At 40.5% G+C, this 24,955-nt stretch overlaps 1 protein-coding gene across 1 annotated transcript in view; it reads left to right on the plus strand.

Annotated features, from left to right (window-relative positions):
* The window catches only part of CSMD2 (CUB and Sushi multiple domains 2), a 1,002,961-nt gene extending 980,755 nt beyond the window's left edge, over window positions 1-22,206 (plus strand). The window contains exons 58-71 of the mRNA XM_040422265.1: window positions 2,615-2,791; window positions 3,392-3,571; window positions 3,665-3,838; window positions 3,932-4,105; window positions 5,831-5,904; window positions 14,088-14,199; window positions 15,568-15,747; window positions 16,486-16,551; window positions 16,794-16,955; window positions 18,384-18,496; window positions 20,371-20,458; window positions 20,540-20,675; window positions 21,465-21,467; window positions 22,050-22,206. Coding sequence (XP_040278199.1) covers window positions 2,615-2,791; window positions 3,392-3,571; window positions 3,665-3,838; window positions 3,932-4,105; window positions 5,831-5,904; window positions 14,088-14,199; window positions 15,568-15,747; window positions 16,486-16,551; window positions 16,794-16,955; window positions 18,384-18,496; window positions 20,371-20,458; window positions 20,540-20,675; window positions 21,465-21,467; window positions 22,050-22,206 — 1,796 coding nt within the window. The remainder of the gene's footprint in view (window positions 1-2,614; window positions 2,792-3,391; window positions 3,572-3,664; window positions 3,839-3,931; window positions 4,106-5,830; window positions 5,905-14,087; window positions 14,200-15,567; window positions 15,748-16,485; window positions 16,552-16,793; window positions 16,956-18,383; window positions 18,497-20,370; window positions 20,459-20,539; window positions 20,676-21,464; window positions 21,468-22,049) is intronic.
* Window positions 22,207-24,955: the final 2,749 nt, after the last annotated feature.

Below are 24,955 nucleotides of genomic sequence, written 5' to 3' on the forward strand. Positions count from 1 at the left end.
TTCTGGTTGGCAGCACATCAGCTTGTTGTAAAAAGGGGATCTGCTGCTGACAGTATGCAAACTGAATAGGAATGACTGATCATACCAACGATTGCTCATCCCCTTTCAGTCCCCTTTCTTTGCCCAGTGTGTAGGCCCATTAAATGAGTGTTGATCAACTTGCTATATTGTTTGTAGATATCCATAAGCCAGACATTACTAATGTAAAACCACTTGTAAACTACTATGGCATATGATATTGCTGTCATAATACAGATGCAAATGTAAGACTTTGTGACTGACATGTGAAAACAGCCTCAAAGGGAATTTGCAGTATCAAAATTAACAATTGTTTACATGGAATTTTTTTTTTAGACTTGATGACTCCTTTAATATGTACTGATTTATTAAAGCATTTGATTTAACACTTTACAAAAGTGACAAGAAAACGGAGTGGGTCTTAGCAGGAGACATTCTATACTATAATTGTTATGTTTGTGGCCTGTGACCACCGCTGTCCCACTATTCCAAGCAGGCATGGCTTTATTCACCCTTCTACTTCCTCCCTAGTGGCCCAGACCTCCAGCCTTCCTCTGCTTCCTTGTGGCAGGTCCAGCCACCAGAGTTGATGCTGTCCTGTTCTCCAGCTGGCCTCAGCCTGCTTGCAGCTGGCAAGGTCTCTTCCCGAATGTGTTCTGTGTCCATTAGTCTTCCCATATAATGACCTCTCTCTGTTTGCTAGACTCTGATGCGCCACTGCCTTAACTGACCTGTGCCTGATCTCTGTAGTGACCCTTCATTGCCTGCCCTGACTTCGGACTGTTCCTGACTACGATTTTGCCTGACAGCCGGTGCCCTGCACTGGTGTCTCTGACCCCCATGGGTCAGCTGTTAACCACACACAAACTATTGTAGGAGGTACCTGGATGCTCCCCTGCAGAAAAGTCCAGATCCCTGTAGTTAAAGGGTGAATTGCAGGGAAAATCTGTTTGCTAACACAGTAGTTCCACTCCCACTGACCTAACGATAATTTATGCTTGAAACTGGCCTAAATTATAGCACAAATATCTCATAGCTAACACAGATGTGACTTACTGGCACACAGAGGGCTAGTGCTTATTAATAAATGAGTTGCATCAATTTCCAGTTCAAATCATATCAGGCCATACTATATAAATGTCTTGAAAAATTGTCTTTGCTTACAGAATCATGAGAATATATTGAGTTCAGTAAGTTGAATTGTAGCCACTTGTATTTCTTTGTATTTCTTTGAAAGCTCCATTGGCCATATCTTAACCAGATGCATCTCCTAAAAAAAAAAAAAATACAACAAAAAACAGAACAAACAGTGATTAATAGAGGATATGCTCAGTACTTGCCATGCCAAGTGGTTAAAAAATACCTAGTAAGTAACGCCACATAGCTAGGCAGATTTACCAGTCACGAGAATGGAACAGTTGGGTGAAAAACTCTTGGCAACTCCAATGGCAGCCTTATAGGTTGTCTTTTTGAGAAAATAATAAGAAAATAAAAACAGTAAGGCCTCATGTACACAACCATATTTTTCATATGTGTGCTATCGATATTTTTTGTACACACATTCTGTATACGTGTATTGGGGATTGATGGCTTGTGGACCAGAATACGGATATGGTAGTGTGCATGGAGCCTAATCCCTAAGATTCAAGAAAGTAATGTCTTGCTCAGAATCCCCTCTTCACCAAAACTGAAGCAGGGTAGCTCTTGCTCTGGCATGTTCAACCCAGGCAACTCTTACATTGTTAGCTGTTCATTTTAATGGCTATGAAGTAAAATTACATTCCACCTGCATTTTCTCTGGAGAATATTGGCTGTTCACCATGGGCTGATTGCTGGGCCTGGTTCATTGTAGAAACGGGTGTCTTGATAAGACGCTCTTTAATGGTGGCTCCCCAACACCATATCACACAGACTTATATACACAGACTACAGGAGAAAGAAAAATAATCAGCACTATATTAGTTGAAAGTCCATAGATTCTCAATAGGTGATAACAAGAGGAAACATCAACAGGATACAAAATGTAGTGTAAAAGAGATTCCTCTTATTCATCCTTACATCCAAATGCTTCAGCCCTATTCACTTAGGCCTTTATCAAGCATTGTGCTACATGCAATACACAAGTATAAATAGTGCACATGAATACTTATCCATCAATTCGCAGTACTGTGTATGTTTTCATTCCAGCAAGATAGTTTATATTTCATATTTACACTAAAAGTCTATGCGATACAAAATTAGAAGGGACATACTGTATCTCCTGGTGTATTTTCCGCTATCAATGTCACATTGCTGTGGTGGGAGTAGATTTCCATACCCCATTTACTTTGGTTTTCTGCCTGCAGGAGTTTTATAATTAAAAACAAAAAAAAAAGCTTTATACATCCATCCCCTCCCTCTCCAGTTTCCAATTATTTTCATCATCAGACTGTTAGAAAAATGAATGTATATCCCTCAGCTTGTCACATTGCAAGACTTAAATCAGTCAAGTAAGACATTTGCCTTTTGTTGTCAGGACAAAGAATATTATCAACTTTTTTTTAGACTAAAATATAGGGGTGTACGTCTTGCTTACCTTCATATCTACACTTTTCAGTGGTTTCATGTGGAAATCCAGGAACCCCCAGCAATTCACGGGTGATATTCAATGACGGCCTGGTGTTCTCCAGCTCTATTGTATATGAATGTCGTGAGGGTTACTACTACAGTGGGCCTCTGAGAAGGGACTGCACTGTTAATGGCACGTGGGCCGGCACTGCTCCTGAGTGCACAGGTAAACTAAGCTTCTTATTATCAATAAATTTTCCTATGTTTAAATGTTTAAAAACATTTGAGCAGGTTTTAATACTTTTTTTAAACACTAGACTTGATGCGCCAAACATCACAGTGGTCCATGCTATCTGATAAATTTAGACATTTTAGACATTAGACCTTTTTGTCTTACTTCATGACACCTCTTTTTTTGGCATACTTGAGATTGATCTAATTTTGCACCAAAGTTTGACACATTTTAAGTCCATTCATTTCCTCTAAGACACACCCCTTCCTCAAGCAACCAGCCCTTGTCTAGAGATTTAAAACAATAAATGTGACATGACCTATGTGCCAGACTTCTCATTTTGATAACTTACAGTAAGGTATGTTACTTTAAGAAATAAGGAAGTCTGTGAACAAGGTCATCATTAACAAGATTGCTCAAGAACCAGTACTGTGAGCAGTCTACACAATCCCTTGAGTTATTGAACTTTTGCTTGTCAACATAGACCACAGAAGAGAAATATTACAAATAGGAAAGCTTTTTGGATAGCTTTTATTAGCCATCTATTGTGTTGGACCTAACCCTCTTATATGTTTCATGGTCTGTTTTCTACAGTAATCAATTGTGGGGACCCTGGAACTCCAGCTAATGGTATCCGACTGGACAATGATTTCAGCTACAATCGCACAGTATCATTCCAGTGTTTGCCTGGATATATGATGGAGTCAGATCGTGCGAGAACACTTTCCTGTACAAAAGACCGCACCTGGAATGGAACAAAACCAATCTGCAAAGGTAAGAGTTAGAAACTGAGTAACTATCAAAGAGTCTATGCCAGTGCTTCTGTGATTGCCCAGGAAATTATGTTAAATTTTGTCTTCATTTTAGCTATTACTTGCCCACCTCCTCCATCCATCCCTAATGGGAAGGCAGTAGGATCTGACTTTTTATGGGGTTCCAGCCTTTCCTACACTTGTTTAGAAGGTTATCAGCTGTCTTTACCAGCTGTTTTGACATGTGAAAGCAACAGGAGCTGGGTAGGGGAGGTCCCCCAATGCTTCCGTAAGTGTGCTATTTTGATTTTAGTACATAAATAAACATATTTTTTAATGTAGGAAAACAATAAATAGAAAATGTATATGATATCATTTACAGCTGTGTTCTGTGGTGATCCTGGCATTCCTGCTCATGCTCGGAGAGTGGACAGAGGGTTTAGCTACCGGTCATCCATTTCTTTTTCATGCCCTCCTCCTCTGGTCTTGGTGGGATCATCAAGAAGATTTTGTCAATCAGATGGCTCTTGGAGTGGAACTCAGCCAAGCTGCATTGGTAAGTGAATGTTGTCTCTAGTCCAGCTGCAGCATAACCCTTACAAGAAGATAAACTTTAATATTACTCATACAGCAAACAATTTGTCCTATAATGTCCATACATATAACCGTCCACCAAGATACTATTGTGAAATGGGGAGTAAGATGTCCCTAATTACGATACCTAGAACTAGGCCCTCTGCCCAGGGGCGACTCCTGAAGGTGGAGACCCCCCGTCCTCGAACCTATCTGGCAACTCCTAGTTGGCCCTAATTTGTATGGGCTGATGATAAGTAATCTAATGGTGGACTGGTATAGGCACGGACAGAAAGGATGTAACAATATGCACAGTGTATACAGCCCTGATGGTATATAATACCAAGAGGTACACGGTGCAATAAAACAATACACGACACCTAAGAAGATAACTATTGATCACACAGACAACTCTGTGCTCAACCCCAACGCGTTTCCCCCACGGTGTGGGTTCATCAGGGGGTAAATGGATTTTGTTAGATAGCTAGATTGACAAATGTCGAACGGAGGGAGGCCCAATGAATATTGGGACAACCGCGATACACCCGGCAGACAATGGTGTCAAAAGACGGTCAATAGTACAGTTAAAAGATTGGACCAGATGACCTTACTGGGAGAGAGGGAGGGAGGGACAAACACCAACAGTCTTGATGTTTAAGGCACGTAATTTAGGCGTGGTAGAGCCAGAGTGGATACCTGTAGAAAAAAGAGGAAAATATACATGTATATGTATATATATCCAAACACTAAAATAAAATACGTGAAGGACCACCACCAACAAAGGCCTCATTCAAGAGGGTCACTCACTGTGTCCAGAGGAAATTCTATATATATATACAGCCACGCTCGGTCTCTCAGACAGGGCCAAGGTTAGCCTCCAAGATGATATTCACATAGACCAATGGTGTTCACAGAGTATACATGGATATAACTGGCAACGATAAGCTGAAACATAATGTGGTGGCCGATGAATAGAGAGATGTGCTCAATTGGACCCTCATAGTGTAGCCTAAATAGGGGGAATAGGCATACCTTACAATACGTCCTCAATCAAATTAGACAGTCGCTTAGGGTAAAGAGACTATTCATCTTGCGTCCCCTATATAACAAAAACATATGATAAAGCGTGTGTCCCCTTTAAAAACACAGTGGCATGCCCCACATGTATCAATATGGTAACAAAGGTTACTTACTGTTGGTGCCTACGAACAACTTATCCTCCCATGATAGATAAAGGTCACTTCTCCCAGGGTCCAACAATAAGCCTCAGTGGACAACCCCCTCTTATAGTCAACCCCTCCTAATCAATGATAATTGATAGCCCCTGTGTAAGGGCTAGGGTATACAGACATCCCCCTCATAGTGTCGGTAAGGATTCCAGCTGATGGCGACTGTGTAAAAGGCGTGCGTAAGTGAATGTTGGCAGCTAGTCATCTGGTTAGCTTTTATTTATTGCACATTCTACTAAACTGGTAAATCATTGGTTTTCTGTATGTAGGCTATGGACAGAGGTTTTGGTATATTCTGCCACATATGCAGTTTATGTCTGCAATGTAATATTATTATTAATATTATTATTATTTTCTTTTTCTTTTGTTTTTAGCTTTTCCATGATATGGTGAAAGCTAGTTCATTTTCATTGTAATACTTTGTTGCTTTTATCAGACTATGTATATATAACAGATAAACCATATCTCTTTTTTTATAGATCCCTCCCACACAACCTGTTCTGATCCAGGGATCCCAACTTTCGGAATGCAGAACAGCTCTCAAGGATTCCAGGTACTGAATACCTTTTTGGTTTGCTAAGTCTAAAAGTCACCACAGTGGTCAACAATCGTAATTGGCTGTATTGGTTCTACCTCAACGTCCAGCATCTCATCCCACTACAATGAGAACAGGAGCTAGAACAATATAAGCACAAATAATGTATACATGATCATCCCCTGTTCATTATACTTAGACTGTAGGTAAATTTTACTTTCAGAAAGCAATCTAACCTCGGGTTCAGCTATAAGCACAGGCCTACTGTGCCTATAGGTAAATCCAGTCCTCAGTGTTTTCAGTATATACGGTTTAGTTGTTGCATAGTTATAGCTAATTCATATTGAAGGCATGTAATATATCAATTGAACTGTACAGTATGTTCCCTCATGCATAAAATATTTTGAAGAAAAGTGCCAGTGTTGCCTGTAGCACCAAATCAGATCACTTAATTTATTAAATAAAACGCTGTAAGGTAATAAGGTGAGGACAACTGGAATGGTATTAGCTGCTATGGATAATTTTGAGACCTTCTCTTAGGGTAGTCTACATATACAAGATCCATTGTGTGATACTCGATTGCTTCTCTGACATCCATGAAAATGACCTAGGGAAAGCAGCACAGCAGTTTTCTTGCAAACTCTTAGCATTTAACATCGTACATTTGGTATCGGGCTAAGCCAAGACATTAAAAATTGGAAGAAAAAATAAACCAGTCTTTAATATTTAATGTACAAGTTATTAAAGCATAATTATTGTAATTGCGCATTTATAAATGTAGGTATAATACATGACCCTATAGCCATTTTACATTATCACACTATGCAGTTAATGGGAAAAAAATATGTTCCGTTACTGAAACAACCAACAAGTGGTGCTTTGAGAACAGTGAATTATGGGCCATTGCCTGTATGCTTCACTGCAAATAAACTGAACTGTGTAATCCTGTAAAATATTTGGCAGTGCTGTGATCACTCTTTTCCTGGCAGCAGAAAGCAGTCTATATGAAGTTACTGAAGACAAGGTGATGTGTACCATTCTTCCAGAAATTATTAGAACATTGACTGTGCATTTTCATTATTTTAACTACCGTAGATGTTAGCAATAGTTACTATGTATACGGGTTCTTTAATGAAAATTGTTTTATGAAATATTAGCTTCAACGATTGTTTATTTAAAATTTATTATGAATTATCTAGCAAAGGAAAACATGCAACAAGTATTCTTTGCTAAACTGATACTTCTAGAATATCTAGCGAGAAAGTAACGTTATTGATAGTTAAGAGAGAAACTACTGTAATTGTTGAACTCATACAGTAGGTGTTTGTGATATTGTGCTTTTAGCACGACAGCGTCGCGCTGATACTCGGCGACATGGTGCCGAGATCTCGCACTCACTGGAATAGTGACAGCACATCCCAGCAAGCGCGTCATAGAAGCGACGGGAGATCCGACTTGGATTCCCGCCAATTCTACACGTGTGCGGCGTTTGTTATGAATCCTGAGGGGGAAGTCCCCGCCGGATTTTAAATAAAAATCCGGCATGGGTCCCCCCCTCAGGAGCATACCGGGCCCTTAGGTCTGTTATGGGTTGTAAGGAGAGCCCCCCCTACGCCGAAAAAAACGGCGTAGGGGTCCCCCTACAATCCATACCAGACCCGTATCCAAAGCACGCTACCCGGCCAGCCAGGAAGGGAGTGGGGACGAGCGAGCGCCCCCCCCCCCCCCCCTCCTGAGCCGTACCAGGCTGCATGCCCTCAACATGGGGGGGTTGGGTGCTCTGGGGCAGGGGGCGCACTGCGGCCCCCCCACCTCAGAGCACCCTGTCCCCATGTTGATGAGGACAGGGCCCCTTCCCGACAACCCTGGCCGTTGGTTGTCGGGGTATGCGGGCGGGAGGCTTATCGGAATCTGGGAGCCCCCTTTAATAAGGGGGCTCCCAGATACCGGCCCCCCACCCTAAGTGAATGAGTATGGGGTACATCGTACCCCTACCCATTCACCTGCAAGAAAAGTGGTAAAAACACAAATAAACCACACAGTGTATTAAAATATTTTATTTTTCTGCTCCGGAGGCCACCCCCTGTCTTCTTTATTAGCTCTTTTACCAGGGGGGGCTCTTCTTCTTCCGCTATCCCGACGGGTCTTCTCCGCTATCCGGGGGGTCTTCTCAACTCTCCGGGGTTCTCCTTCTGTCTTCTTCCGCTATCCCGACGGGTCTTCTCCGCAATCCGGGGGGTCTTCTCAACTCTCCGGGGTTCTCCTTCTGTCTTCGCCGCTCTCCGTTGTTGACTCGGCGCACCCCGGTTCTTCGTCTCGCGAGATCTCGGATTTTAAATAAAAATTTAGCGAGATGAAGAACCGGGGTGCGCCGAGTCAACAACGGAGAGCGGCGAAGACAGAAGGAGAACCCCGGAGAGTTGAGAAGACCCCCCGGATAGCGGAGAAGACCCGTCGGGATAGCGGAAGAAGAAGAGCCCCCCCTGGTAAAAGAGCTAATAAAGAAGACAGGGGGCGGCCTCCGGAGCAGAAAAATAAAATATTTTAATACACTGTGTGGTTTATTTGTGTTTTTACCACTTTTCTTGCAGGTGAATGGGTAGGGGTACGATGTACCCCATACTCATTCACTTAGGGTGGGGGGCCGGTATCTGGGGGCCCCCTTATTAAAGGGGGCTCCCAGATTCCGATAAGCCTCCCGCCCGCATACCCCGACAACCAACGGCCAGGGTTGTCGGGAAGGGGCCCTGTCCTCATCAACATGGGGACAGGGTGCTCTGAGGTGGGGGGGCCGCAGTGCGCCCCCTGCCCCAGAGCACCCAACCCCCCCATGTTGAGGGCATGCAGCCTGGTACGGCTCAGGAGGGGGGGGGGGGCGCTCGCTCATCCCCACTCCCTTCCTGGCTGGCCGGGTAGCGTGCTTTGGATACGGGTCTGGTATGGATTGTAGGGGGACCCCTACGCCGTTTTTTTCGGCGTAGGGGGGGCTCTCCTTACAACCCATAACAGACCTAAGGGCCCGGTATGCTCCTGAGGGGGGGACCCATGCCGGATTTTTATTTAAAATCCGGCGGGGACTTCCCCCTCAGGATTCATAACAAACGCCGCACACGTGTAGAATTGGCGGGAATCCAAGTCGGATCTCCCGTCGCTTCTATGACGGCTCTGTCTCCATCGCGGCAAGCCAGCTCGGCGCTGGCTCCCGCGATGGGGCTCGTAGGTGCTCAATCTCGCCGAGAAAGAGAGCGAGATTGACACAAAATCGGGTTCACCTACTGTAGGTCATAAAAGCAACTTATACCCTCATTAAAGGGAACCAGTCACCTAGTTTGGGGTCGCTAAACCACCACCATGCCGTGATGTAGCTGGAGTTTGGGGTTTTAAACCTGAATATATCAAAGTTACCCGACACTGCAAAATTCAGTAAATTTAGATGTATCTTACCAGGAAATTAGTTCAGGACTACTCTCCAGCAGCATCCTGAACATGCGCATTAGACTGATGAAGCCGAGGATGATATCCTTTGAGTCACTGCTCATGACCCCGATGTGTAGGGCATCTGCAGTGAAGCAAGGAGTTCTGTCCTCAGCTTCATCAGTGCAGTGCACATTCACTCAGTGCTGCTGGTGATGAGTCCTGGACTCTTCTTACAGAAAGTTACATCTTCATGTACTGAACTTTGCAGGACTGTAGAAGTTTGATATGGGACCTTAAAACCCAGTTACATAACAGCATGCTGGAGGTTTAACAAAAAAAATAATGCACCAAGAAGATGTCAGAATATATTGACATTTTCTATGTGTGAATGTAATGATGACAAATTATTATTTATTATTAAAGCACCATTCATTTCATGGAGCTGTACATATGAAAAGGGGTAAACATATACAGTACAGACCAAAAGTTTGGACACACCTTCTCATTCAAAGAGTTTTCTTTATTTTCATGACTATGAAGGCATCAAAACTATGAATTAACACATGTGGAATTATATACATAACAAACAAGTGTGAAACAACTGAAAATATGTCATATTCTAGGTTCTTCAAAGTAGCCACCTTTTGCTTTGATTACTGCTTTGCACACTCTTGGCATTCTCTTTATGAGCTTCAAGAGGTAGTCCCCTGAAATGGTCTTCCAACAGTCTTGAAGGAGTTCCCAGAGATGCTTAGCACTTGTTGGCCCTTTTGCCTTCACTCTGCGGTCCAGCTTACCCCAAACCATCTCGATTGGGTTCAGGTCCGGTGACTGTGGAGGCCAGGTCATCTGGCGCAGCACCCCATCACTCTCCTTCATGGTCAAATAGCCCTTACTTTCAAAGTTTTTCAAATTTTTCGGCTGACTGTCTGACCTTCATTTCTTAAAGTAATGATGGCCACTCGTTTTTCTTTACTTAGCTGCTTTTTTCTTGACATAATATAAATTCTAACAGTCTATTCAGTAGGACTATCAGCTGTGTATCCACCTGACTTCTCCTTAACGCCACTGATGGTCCCAACCCCATTTATAAGGCAAGAAATCCCACTTATTAAACCTGACAGGGCACACCTGTGAAGTGAAAACCATTTCAGGGGACTACCTCTTGAAGCTCATCAAGAGAATGTCAAGAGTGTGCAAAGCAGTAATCAAAGCAAAAGGTGGCTACTTTGAAGAACCTAGAATATGACATATTTTCAGTTGTTTCACACTTGTTTGTTATGTATATAATTCCACATGTGTTAATTCATAGTTTTGATGCCTTCAGTGTGAATCTACAATTTTCATAGTCATGAAAATAAAGAAAACTCTTTGAATGAGAAGGTGTGTCCAAACTTTTGGTCTGTACTGTATAATAAAAAAAACAAGTACAATAAGCATTAACAAGACGAGTTACAAACTGATAAGGAAGGAGATAGAACCCTGCCCGCAAAGGCTTACAATCTAGAAGGGATGGGAGAAGGATACAGTAGGTGAGGGAAAAGCTATTCATGGCAGTATAGCGGCAGCAGGGTTACTGTAGGTTTTAGGCTTGTCTGAAGAGGTGGATTTTCAGGTTTCTTTTGAAGGTTTCCACGGTAGGTAAGCATCTGATATGTGGCAGTGGAGAGTTCCAGAGTATGGAGACTGAACAGGAGAAACCTTGGAGGGATTGTGGTAAGAGAAGATAAGAGGAGAGTAGAGAAGGAGGTCTTGTGAGGATCAGAGATTGCATGTGGGAAGTTATCGGGAGGTCAGGTTACAGATGTATTGAGAGGACAAGTTGAAGATGGCCTTGTATATCATGGTTGGTGTTTTGAAGGGATTGGCAGAGAGAAGAGACAGAAGAGTAATGGGGGGAGAGGTGGATTAGTTGGGTAGCATAGTTGCAGATAGGTTGGATAGGTGCGAGAGTGCTAGATGGGAGGCCACAGAGAAGGATGTTACTGTAGTCTAGATGAGAGATGATTAGGTCATGTATAAGCATTTTTGCAGACTCTGGGTTGAGGAATGAGCGGATCCGAGGAACGGCTTGCATGTGCACTTTGAATGACAGAGCAGAATTTAAGTTTACCCCAAGGCAGCAGATTTGGTTGACCAGGGAGAGTGTGCAGCCATTGACTGTGATAGATGGGTCTGGGGGTAGCTGAGTGAGATGGGAAAAAAATTATAAATTCTGTTTTATCCATGGTAAGTTATAGAAGGTGAGAGGAGAAGAAGGAGGCTATGGAAGATAGGCATTGTGGGATTCTGGATAGTGGGGTTGGGATACCTGAATTTGCGTGTCAACAGCATAAAAGTGATACTGAAAGCCATGGGACTATGAGCTGTCCCAGAGCAAAGGTGTAGATTGAGAAAAGCAGGGGTCCAAGGACAGCAACACAGAGGGGATGAGGCGAGGAGATGGTGTGCGAGTCAGAGACTAAATGTTCCGTCTGTGAGGTATGATATGATCCAGGAGAGGACCTGGACATCTGTGATGACAAGAGATGAGAGAGTTTGTAGCAGAAGGGAGTGGCCAACTGTGTCAAAAGCAGAGGATAGGTCAAGGAAGATGAGGACAGGGTAATGTCATTTGGCTTTGGCAGTTAGCAGGACACCGGTGATTACAAGCGATTAAGTACACTTAATACAATAGGATCAAACGTTTACTGGAGAAAACAGTACAATTTAAAGGAGGCCCTGCTGGGCCATCTTTAGTCTGTATACGAGATGAGATACGGTTGAGCATAGAGACAAACAGGTTCCATATGTTATTCTGTGCCACATCTGCCTACAGATGTTGCAGCTGGGTCTGTAGATCCTACATACTTGTATGTTGCCAAATTTGGTGTCCCATCTAATCCCATCAATACTTGATTGATGATAAATCGGCCGACGGGACTGACCAAGAAAGTGTTATAATCTGGTGGAGACATTCCTGGGAAACCCTTGCTATGTGTTTGTGAGCAGTATCCTGCTGGAAAAATTCCAGTTGGAAGCCCTTCCAGGAAAAACAACATATGTGACTGCAGGATGTCTTGCACATATCCCTGAGCTGTTTTGTGTCCCTTGTGTCACTAATAGGAGTGACCAAATGTGGTATGCGATGGCTCCCGAGATCATCACACCAGCAGTGTGTTGCTCACCATGCGTACTAGAACCCTACCTTTCGTGAGATCCCAAATAGAGCCTGGATTTGTTGCTATAGATGATTCAGTTCCAGTACTTGGCAGTCCAGGTTTCTCGTTCACTGCACCATTGCAAACAAAGGGGATGGAGGCTGGCTGTCAATGACAGAACAGTGATTCGTCCCCTCTTAAAGTCTGTCAACTGGGTAAAATGTGTTCGAGTGCATTGTGCAAACAATTTCTGTGATCTCTCACTAAGAGGTACACTACCCAAAAATTGTCTTTGTGAGGGCAGCGGAGGAAGCACTTTTATGACCTCTTGTGACAAAACCCACTGTCTAATTGGACCACAACTGTAATCATTTACATAACTGCATGCCGAGTTTCCTGGATGTGGTTTTTTTGTGTAATCGTGTGCTTATAGTGTGAAAAAAAATTTTGAGGATTGTAGTGCAACCACTGTAGAGGCGAAATATGGCTCAAGGCCAGTTTGCTATCCATAGACATCTGCATTAGAACATACTAGCAGAATTATATAAGCCTTCATATAATCCAAATATGTTCATCCTGTTGCACATGGTTCTTTCCTTTCACTAATGTATGCATATTTTACTCTTAAGTATGGTATACAGATGGCTCACTGTGGATAACCGTGACTGGTGCTCAAGGATAAAAGAAACACCCCTTGTTCTTAATTTTATGTAGTTAGGAAATTGACCTGGCACTCAAAACATTTCGAGGTTATGTGGAAACATACAAATTTATTATACAGTAAAACCGCAATATGCCTAGGCGATATACATCTTGTTCATATAAATCAATAATAAAACTTTATCACTATAAAATGTTAAAAATCACAAATTCATCGATTGTTCGCACTGTAATTGGGATATTATTTCAGTTCTCTATTTGTGTAGAGACATGTTTGCATCGGCAGAAATCCCGATGGCTATTGCCATGTAATCAGTCCATACATATAGGGCTTCTGATCAGCTTCTCAAACAGCTCAAACACTACTGGAGCCAAAGAAAATTTGTCATATTAAGCTGGTTATATTACATTAGACCTCTCTTGAACTCAGAATGGTGCTTGTCTGTGTACTTGTCGTCACTGATGCCTAATGTACTTCAGTGCAATCAAAATCTCTGAGTGAACTAACGTAATGTGGATTTCCTGCGCAATATAAATTCTCTACTCTAACACTAGTCACGCCTGTGTCAAGTCAACTGCTTGCTTCTTAGCTTGACCTTGCCTCCAAGTGCTAGACTTTCCTTTAGTTGGGCAAAGATTCAGATAGCTGCCCTAGTCCTGTATCTTATTACCCTGTTCAAGGTGGAGTGACATGCCAACCCTGGTATCCATTAATGAAACCCACTAGAATTAGAACAATAATGTGGTTGTTTCAATGGTAGTCATGTAGTGCCAGTGTTCTTCTATTTTGAAAATTTTTAGGCAGAGCTACCAAGACAAATCCTTTTTGGTTTACTGCATATTTTATCTTAAATACCGTAGATCTGTTTTAGATATTTCAGTGTATGCCAGGGCATTTAGATTTCCCAGCTGAAAGCTTGTTGCAAGAGTTCTGTTTACTTGTCTAAACATATGGAATTTATTCATCTCTCTTCCTATACACAGGTTGGCGGTACTGTATTATTCAAGTGTCAGAAAGGGTACCTACTACAAGGCTCTACTACACGGACCTGTCTTCCCAACTTGACTTGGAATGGGGTGCAGCCAGAATGCATTCGTAAGTCTAGCTAAGGAAAAAACGGAGAAACTGATATTAGAGGATATACAAATTCTGAGATTAGCAGGTTGATTTAGTCTAAAAAGCATTGTCTATGTTAAAATAAAAAATATTAAATGGCAGGGAAGGAGTTAAAATAATCAAATAAATTATACTTACCAGTTCAAACCCTCTCTGTTCCAGAGCAACCACTCCTATCTCCCCGGCTGGGCTTTGTTTACATGGAACTGCCTATTTGTCCACTAGTTTTTGTAACCGTCCGTGTCCACCATTTTAAACAATATTGAATCTAGAAGGAAGTGCTAGTCTAAAGTATAACTTATATTTCAAAGTACTAAAATATAAGTTTAATAAACAAAAAAGATAGCTAAAGAGTGTCAAGATAATATGGGGAAAGATGTTGTGCTTTTTCCAACCCCAGTCTGATACGGGAAACTAATCACTGACCTGGCTAACTGCACCCCACAATGCAAACTCTATCTTCCTATGTGTTCTGCCAGTGATGGCTCATCAGGGAGTGAGAGAATAGTGTGGTGTCGGTGTCTGGAAAAAATCTTACGCATCCTTTTCTATGCAAAACTTTGCCTGGGTTGCAGGTTTGGTAAGTTCAATGGCCAATCATAGGTAGGTATAACTATCCCCTACCCTAGTGCTTTGTGACTGAGCTGTCTCCATCTAGCTGTCAAAGGCAGAGTCCAGTCACCATGGAGATCTAAACAGTGCATCACCTGGCCTCTAGTTAAGAATGTGACGACATGCTAATGACATCACCATATACCCTACCAGGTTTGTTTACATGGCTACAGTGGTGATGTGCCCTTGTACCTTTTGTTCTATATACTGCAGTGACTGGCTGCAAGTTGGACTGGCCCACCAGAGTACCAGAGGATCCTCAAGTGGGCCCATTCTCTGAAGCCATAGTGGGCCCCAAAGGTCCAGGAGAAAAAAAAAAACATTTAGAGCTGATCACTTGCCACTAGGGGCTTTTACTTTGATTGAAAATCTATTAGACTTTATTAATGATACAGAGCTTGGGTCTGACAATAATTTCCTCTGGTGGGTCCTCAGATCTCCACTCAAATATTATTTACCAGTACAAGCTCCTTTCCAGCGCCGCTGCTCTGACCCATAGGTGCAGTAGCAGGAGGATCAGAGCAGAGTCACTGGAAAGGAGGGAGCTTGAAGCAGTAAATAATATTTGAATCCCAAAAATATTAATTCAGTTTTGCACAATACAGTTTTAGCCATTAGCAGAATTCACTCTGTATAATGGATTAAATTATTACATAAAAAATCAATGCCATAAGTTTAGTATAACCATAGTCTGAATATTGGTCTTTCAAAGTGTATATTTTCTATTTTCCATAGCCCACAACTGCAGGCAGCCTGAGACCCCTCCTCATGCCAACGTTGGAGCACTAGATCTGCCATCTTTGGGCTACACCTTGATTTATACATGCCAGCCTGGCTATTATTTGACTGGAGGTTCTGAACATAGAACCTGCAGGATGGATGGAAGCTGGACAGGGAAGCCCCCTGTGTGTCTCGGTGAGTGAGACTTCTGTAAATTTTAAGGCGTTATTTCGGCATAATTATTAGTACATCTTAGTTACCATGAACTGAAAAGTAAGGATTTAAAGTATACAGTCTCACAGCAGCATGGCTGATGAAATTAACAAAAGAAAGACTGAGTGACATGTTTATTGAGCTGGACCTCCTGAAAGATGAACTCTTCTTTCTTTCTACTTGCGTCACTTCGGTTTGATTACGATTACGTTGACATTGATATGTTAGTGCCTCTCTCAAGATTTTCACAAGATATCACAGAAACTGATCTGATGCTGAAACCCAGCAGAGTAATCAGAATACGGAATGCAGTATCACAGTGAGGCATGATCACTTGAAGATATTTTTATCTGGTGTAACTTAGATAACCTGAAGATTAAAGCTGGCCAGACACATGATAGTGCAGTTCGCGACACTCACCAATATTAATTAAGTCAGTTAAGTCAGTTGACGTTCTCCTATGAATGAAGGATGAAACTGCTGCAGGGAACTCTGCACATAGGGCATGTTTAATTTTTTGGAGAGATGTTGGGAGGCATGGGTGGTAGTTCCTGCTCAGCTAACAGCTATGTGCATTTGTTTTATTATGCATCTTGATATATTTCAGTTGAAATTACAAGTTGCTAATTCATAAATTACATGTACATATAAAACAGAGTTGTGCATACTGTACACTAAAGGATCAAGATTATATATCCTTAATAATGTTGCTTGTTTTAGCTGATGTGAGGCCCAGTGGAAAACCTCTCTCTCCAGCTAAGGAGCCTCCTATCCAAAAAGCCTCAGGTAAGAAATCTGGTTTATCCCTTACTCAGTCTATTAATCGTTGCTACAAAAATGTAATTTATAATTTCTAATTATATAATAATTAGATTTTTTTTTAATTCAAAACAATACTGACCAGGGACATTAGATAGATTAGTTTGGATAGACATTTGACAATTTAGAAGATATTTCAATAAAAATGATACAAAAGTGATAAAAGTAGCTGCTGCAAGAAAGTTCTTAATATGAGATTGCTATTACAGTTCCTGCAGATGTCTTTGCTAAGGATTCACTTTGGAAAGGATCTTATGAATATCAAGGAAGGAAGCAGCCAGCCATGCTTACAGTCACCAGTTATGAGGTTGTTAGCAGTAAAGTGAATGCTACCATGATCGATCACAGTGGGGTAGAGCTTCAAGTGTCCGGTAAGCAAGGCAAAGGCAATACTAAATGATCTGCATATCTTAATGTTAACTTAATGTTGATCTGAGGATATTTTATAAAAAAAAATTAAAAATGGATGTAAAAAGTACATGTACATGATGAGGAAAAGTTGAAAGTTTGTTTTGAGTCTAATTTGTTTGAATCGGTCAAGAAATTCCATTCGAGTACCAATTGATTCTCTATCTCTCTCTTTCCTCTCTCTTTCTAACTAATCAAAAACATTTTTTTTTACTCATCTCTAATGTATGGTACATTGCTGTAACAAATATATCCTCTTCTAAATTTTCTTTATTATTGCATAATGGATCTAATTTGTTTTTGTGTTCCATACAGTATGTAATAGTATACCAAATAAATCTATATACTGTAGTAAAGTACATGTATAGTATAGTGCACATAATTTAACAATTATAATTGCACTACTACTTTATTTAAAATTCATTATCACTTATGTGAAGGAATAAATGTCCTTTATTGATCTTCTTAAGTGGGATGCTCCCAAGGAACATAATGGACCAAAACACATGAAGAAGTCTACAATTACTTTATCTTACACCTTTAATAAATACAGTTGCAGTTTAAAAAAATAATTTTCTTTGTGTTTAATCTAGCTTTCTTTGTCTAATATTATAGTTTGCTCATAAAACTTTTGCTGTGATAAAGATAAGAGATGCCTGGAATAAGGAAAATGCTTTATAATATATTTTTTTATACTGTTGCTTCTACATATTAATTCAACATTCACAAAGTGTCAAAGAACATACAGTAGACAAGTGCAATTTTATACTTAAAAACAGCCCCAGTCCTATTATCCACAGTGCATGGACTTCTTGTTGAAAGAAGGTCTGACCATCAATTGTACAAAATTCCAGCAATCGTAATTTTGTATGTTTAAAATCTAGGCTTCATTGATCCAACTGTTGATTACGCGCTTCAAACCCTCTTGTTTATTACTCATAGCATGAATATATTTTCACAAAAGAATCAACATGTTCAGTATGTTAAAAGATTCATTTGTGAACATGTATTTATTTTATGAGTAAGAACCAAAAGGATTCGAAGCAAGTAAGCAACGTTTCATAATGGATGTCCATTTTTAACATGTCTGGATCAATAAAGCTTGTATTTTTAAGAAGAAATTACGGTTGCTGTAATTTAGTATATATAGAAAATACAGTAACAACAAAAAAATTATTAAAAAAATAGCAAGATGGACAATTGAATAGGAGACCTGCAGCAAAACAAATAGCAAACCGTTGAGACTGAGCTAACAGTTGACCAGTGAAATCAAGCAATTTTTTACACCACCAGATTTCTCATTAATAGAGTTTTACATTAACATACTGTATTGCTGTATGTAGTAACGGACTACCAGCCTCATGCAGTAGTTTATTACATGTTTCTTGTAGGTGTTTTCAAAAAGGAAGAATTCCACCTCCTTCTCCAGGCATATCAGATTCGTGGGCCAAAGGACATTGTCATGGAGAAATTCAAGATGGAGAGCTGGGCTTTGGACGGACATGTAAGTTTGCCAGCCCTTATAATAAGAACTGTATGGAGATGCTGAATGAATTATCATATAACCTTACTAAATATCTGTAGTATGTTAACTTAAAGAGGACATGTATCTCTCTTGATATTTCACTTTTTGCAAATTTGTGTATACCCCACAAGATAATTTTTAGAGCCTTTTCTTGGAACTCTATAATGTGCTGTTCTTCTGTTGTTTGATAATTGGGAATTATCATCCCCTTTGGCAATTTGATATTTGACGATGTCAGCGTGTGTTTGGACCCACTAACAAGAAGAATGGAAATGTCTAGTTGTTATTATATCTCCAGGAGATGTTCTAATTAGAGGTGCTCCAGAATTATTACTTGATAGTCAATAAAAGTATTTATTTAAATGAATATTTCAAGAGTGTTGAGACATCCTATATAAAATAATAATTTGTGTTTATAAAATGCTGAATTTCAGCTTATCACCGTGACCACTACCATGCATTGTGAAGGTCTAAACTTCATTATTATATAGGGGGAGATTTATCAAGCTGGTGTAAACTGGCTTAGTTGCCCTTAGCAACCAGATTCCACCTTTCATTTTCCAAAGGAGCTGTGAAAAAGGAAAGGTGGAATCTGATTGGTTGCTATGCAACTAAGCCAGTTCTACTTTACACCAGTTTGATAAATTTCCCCCTCAGTTTTTAAATCTAGTCCATACTCTAGCATATTCCAAGGATATTGTTCTCAAGGTTTCACTTGGTCTAAAGTTGAATTTGGTGTATGGCAATTGATTACTGGAAGCTTGTGAGAATAGGGACAAATGATGGAATGCTAAGGACACTCCTCATTGTCATGTGAATAGTCAAGTTATGAATGAATGAGAAAGACATTCAGCTGCCCTGAATATAAATGAAGGACAGGAATCTAATCGTCTCAGAGAGAATAACAAGAGCCTCTTATCTATTGTCACATGCTATCTCTCTATGCTGCACAATTTTGTATGTCAGAGACAAACCATATGCATTCATATGAGATCTGCATTGCAAAACCAGATTACCACCAAGCATGTCTAGCTATTTATTCATATTCTATTCTGTCATATTTCCATCTGTATATTTTATTGCATGATAAACAGGAATATTGGTACACTTGCAATGTGACTTTAAAAACATTCTCAAAAGGATACCTAAAATAAAAGTATCAATACTCCCCCTTAATGATTCCCTACTATTTCCTGGGTCCTTACTGTTCTAGTTTCAGCAAGCGAAAAGTGCTAGGAAAGGCTCACTCAGTCAAACCCTGGTCGGGGCAGGTCACTTCTGTGGCCAGTGATAGACTGAGCAGACATATCTTGTAATTTCCTGTGTGTTGAGACCAGCGAGGACCTGGTAACCATTGAAAAAGGAGACTTTTGGAGAATCATGAGGGTTGAATATTGATGATTTTATCTTTTTAAATGACTCTAAAAAAAACTGTAGATTAGCAAACTTTAAAAGTTCAATTAAGGTGCGTCTGAATTGATGGTGCGATTTGATTTGGGTTAAAGAAATTCAACCTCAATCAAAAGTGCTCTGATTTCCTGAGAAAGTCTCTCTCTTCCCCCTTCCCCTTCCTCTCTCCCTCTCTCCCTCCTTGATTCTCCTTAACTGAATCACACAAAATTTGGGTTCGGTTGAAAAATTTGAAAAATTTGGAAAAATGTTTAGAATCAATTTGCTCCTCTCTAACTCTGAGCCCTTAATAAAATATTTTGGACTGGACAAACCCTTTAAGTAAAGGATAATAATGATGCCACATTTTGCATTTAAACAGATTTGTGTTTAACTACTATACTAGTAAGTGTGCCTTTGTATAATATTAACAGTTTGTACCATTATTACCTATGCGTCCATAGGTGTCATCTGAATCTGATGGAGGAACATATGTTTATCAGGGCTTTGTACGTGGGAAAGGATTTGGGCAGTTTGGACTTCAAAGGATAGGTAAATACAGCTTCTGTTGTGATGTGGCAGATGGGGTAACTAGAATAACTGACTAACTTGTGTTGTCTTTTGGTCCCACAGACAGGCGATTACTAGAAAATAGTCCTGACACCATAGGGCATTTCCCATCCAACAGCAGCTCTGTGGCAGCTGCTATCCTTGTGCCTTTTATAGCTCTCATCATTGCTGGTTTTGTTTTATATCTCTACAAACACAGGTAAGATTCTTACAGTTTAATTGTATATTCTCTGTAGTACCTGTGCATGGAATTTAATCTATAGCTATCATAAACCATAGATCAATTACAATTAATCTATATATTACAGAAAATAATATTTTCCAATTTCTAAATACTTCCCGTGGTTACAATTTTACATCGAGGTCATATGCTGCTCTGTGCTGTTACACTGAGTTATCGTCAATAGACCAATAATGTCTCTTCATCTTTCCCTTATTAGCCATTGCAGATTTCCAATTTCAGGCATGGAATGAGATGCATTGTGATGGTCTAAGTTTTACAAGGTGGCATTGGATGCAAGAAAATAAGCTAGTGCTATGATATATCAAGTAAATCACCAGAAAAATTTTCATAATTGGTAAAATGGAGCTATTTCGGTCATTTAGCATAAAATAGCCATTCATTTTTTTACTATACTCCCTCATATTTGCCAGGGTGCTCTGTATACGACATACGACAAGCCATAGGCACCATAGACAATAACATTTACTACTGCATGTTACTGAGCTGTATAGAGAAAGTTGCCAAATCAAAGCTCCCATCCTTTAACATCATGCTCTACAGCTATAGGCTGAAGCTACACATCACAGGCATCCTTTTCTGTCCACCCCTTGCATGCACTCTGCACATAATACTGGTAATACTAGGAGCTCTTTTTCCATAGTAGCAGCTTTCCCTGCTTTTCAGACCAAATGTGGGATGAAATTGCTAAAGTGGAGCAGAGAACCCTGAGATGTTTCAATACTACTGTATGCAGAGTGAATGCAGGAGGTGGGCAGCAGGAAGTCAAGGTGGTACAACTTCAACCAACCAGCAGAGCAGAGTGGTGTCAGAGGAAAATAATTTTAGCATATTTTGCTGTAAAGCTTAGTAGGATCCAGCAATGGTTATTGCTTATGGTGTCAAGGACCTGTAGTGTACAGAGAACCATGAAAACTTTTATTTGCGGGACAACAGTGAAAGAATTGATGACCTTGGATTGGTAAAGGAACCTAGTGAGCCCACTTTTTATGATTATGAAAATGTCATCATAGTTATACTCAGAGAACAAAAACGTGTACATATAAAATGCATACTGTGTCGGACAGTATCTTTTTTTATTTTTTTATTAATGTCACATAAATGCGGTCTTATGTCAGGCACAATGAATCCAAATGTAGTCATACAAAAACGTTAGTTACAATATCATTTAGTAATAAATGTACCAGAAAGAAGATTATAGGGTGCTTGCAAATAAATAATTCATCCTGGATTGTACTTTGCCAAAAAATTTTCATTCATTCCATGTACACAATAAATAAATGTTATATATCATCTTTGGCCTTGGTTATTGATTCTTCCTTTTTCCTGTAGAAGACCCAAGGTCCCGTTTAACGGGTTTGCTGGACATGAGAATACAAATGGTCGGGCCACATTTGAGAATCCCATGTATGAACGAAATGTGCAGCCTACAGAAATTGTGGCAAATGAGACAGAGTTTACAGTTAGCACGGTGTGCACTGCTGTATAGCACCTGCCCTTTACCAGGTATGTGGAGGGACACTCTCTGATAAAGTAAAGAATGAGGTAGAGAGGAGATACAGTGGGATGCGAAAGTTTGGGCAACCTTGTTAATCGTCATGATTTTCCTTTATAAATCGTTGGTTGTTACGATAAAAAATGTCAGTTAAATATATCATATAGGAGACACACACAGTGATATTTGAGAAGTGAAATGAAGTTTATTGGATTTGCAGAAAGTGTGCTATAATTGTTTAAACAAAATTAGGCAGGTGCATAAATTTGGGCACCACAAAAAAGAAATGAAATCAATATTTAGTAGATCCTTCTTTTGCAGAAATTACAGCCTCTAAGCGCTGTAGGTTCCAATGAGAGTCTGGATTCTGGTTGAAGGTATTTTGGACCATTCCTCTTTACAAAACATCTTTAGTTCATTCAGGTTTGATGGCTTCCGAGCATGGACAGCTCTCTTTAAGTCACACCACAGATTTTCAATTATATTCAGGTCTGGGGACTGAGATGGCCATTCCAGAACGTTGTACTTGTTCCTCTGCATAAATGCCTTAGTGGATTTTGAGCAGTGTTTAGGGTCGTTGTCTTGTTGGAAGATCCAGCCCCGGCGCAGCTTCAGCTTTGTCACTGATTCCTGGACATTGGTCTCCATAATCTGCTGATACTGAGTGGAATCCATGCGTCCCTCAACTTTGACAAGATTCCCAGTCCCTGCACTGGCCACACAGCCCCACAGCATGATGGAACCACCACCATATTTTACTGTAGGTAGCAGGTGTTTTTCTTGGAATGCTGTGTTCTTTTTCCTCCATGCATAACGCCCCTTGTTATGGCCAAATAACTCAATTTTAGTTTCATCAGTCCACAGCACCTTATTCCAAAATGAAGCTGGCTTGTCCAAATGTGCTTTAGCCCACCTCAAGCGGCACTTTTTGTGCTGTGGGCAGAGAAAAGGCTTCCTCTGCATCACTCTTGCATACAGCATCTCCTTGTGTAAAGTGCGCCGAATGGTTGAACGATGCACAGTGACTCCATCTGCAGCCATATGATGTTGTAGGTCTTTGGTGCTGGTCTGTGGGTTGACTCTGACTGTTCTCACCATTCGTCGCTTCTGTCTATCCGAGATTTTTCTTGGTCTGCCACTTCGAGCCTTAACTTGAACTGAGCCTGTGGTCTTCCATTTCCTCAATATGTTCCTAACTGTGGAAACAGACAGCTGAAATCTCTGAGACAGCTTTCTGTATCCTTCCCCTAAACCATGATGGTGAACAATCTTTGTCTTCAGGTCAATTGAGAGTTGTTTTGAGAACCCCATGTTGCTACTCTTCAGAGAAAATTAAAAGAGGAGGGAAACTTACAATTGACCCCCTTAAATACTCTTTCTCATAATTGGATTCACCTGTGCATGTAGGTCAGGGGTCACTGAGCTTACCAAGCCAATTTGAGTTCCAATAATTAGTTCTATAGTTTTTGGAATCAATAAAATGACAACAGTGCCCAAATTTTTGCACCTGCCTAATTTTGTTTAAACAATTATAGCACACTTTCTGTAAATCCAATAAACTTCATTTCACTTCTCAAATATCACTGTGTGTGTCTCCTACATGATATATTTAACTGACATTTTTTATCGTAACAACCAACGATTTATACAGGAAAATCATGACGATTAACAAGGTTGCCCAAACTTTCGCATCCCACTGTAACTGATACTCAGTTGTGGGTGATTTTATGGTGTGCCATATTGACGCCAAAAAATTTAAGCCTTTTTACCATCAATACTAACTCTTTCTATTGTATTCCATTTATGTTGGTTCTGATCCTATAAATTGTAAAATGTTAGTTGTAAGTAAAATAAATGCTCTTGTTGAAAGGGGCTGGGTGATGATCAGATAAAACTGCAGGGTGGGTGGTCAAGTTGCACTTATTTAGCAGCACCAATATTTAGGCTGGATTCCCATATAACTGATCAGTTATTGTAGATGCCTACAGAAATGGTACAGAAATGCCAGAGGGAAGCTGATGCCAGAACTGATCCCGTGGTATTCTATGGAATAGTTCTGGCATCTGGGTCATCATTTCTAATGCCAGATAGCTTCCTGCACCCGATAGAAAAATGCAGCCTGCATGCTATATGATTTTCATTTCCCATTTGTTATAGTTTAGATCATTAAAACCATCTACATCTAATTTACATGTCTGATGAGTAATAATGATAAATTCTACAAAAGCAAAATCAAAAATCTTTTCATTTTTCCTGTAGAAAACTGGGCTTGGAGTCTCCATCCTGTGTTTCCCTTGCCCTGCACATCATCAGTGGGCAGCTGATATCACGAGTGCCACTTGTAGCCACACCATTTTTTTTATGCCATCCAATGTGTGCCGGGCTGGTGGATTGAGGAAAAAGCAGAAGCATACACCATGTACCAAGATGAAGTAATGCCAACAGCAGACAATACACTCTCAATACACCAATCTGCTAGAGTCTCATGCAGCCTAGGCAACTGGGTGTCTCATAATAAGTGGCAAGGCTGCCACCTCAAGAGGTTTTTATCCTCCAGGGACACCATGCAAGTGCTTTTATACCGAACTTGTATACATGCAACATTGGTTGGAAGTGGATATAAACAAACCTATATATACAAATATACATATTTTTATTCTGCAAAGAACCAGTTCCAAAAAGTGCTTTTCCTCCATTCTTTTCCGCCTGATCCCTGCAGCACATAACAGACTGTGTGGCGTTG

This window comes from Bufo bufo, chromosome 3, assembly GCF_905171765.1.
Source record: "Bufo bufo chromosome 3, aBufBuf1.1, whole genome shotgun sequence".
NCBI lineage: Eukaryota > Metazoa > Chordata > Amphibia > Anura > Bufonidae > Bufo > Bufo bufo.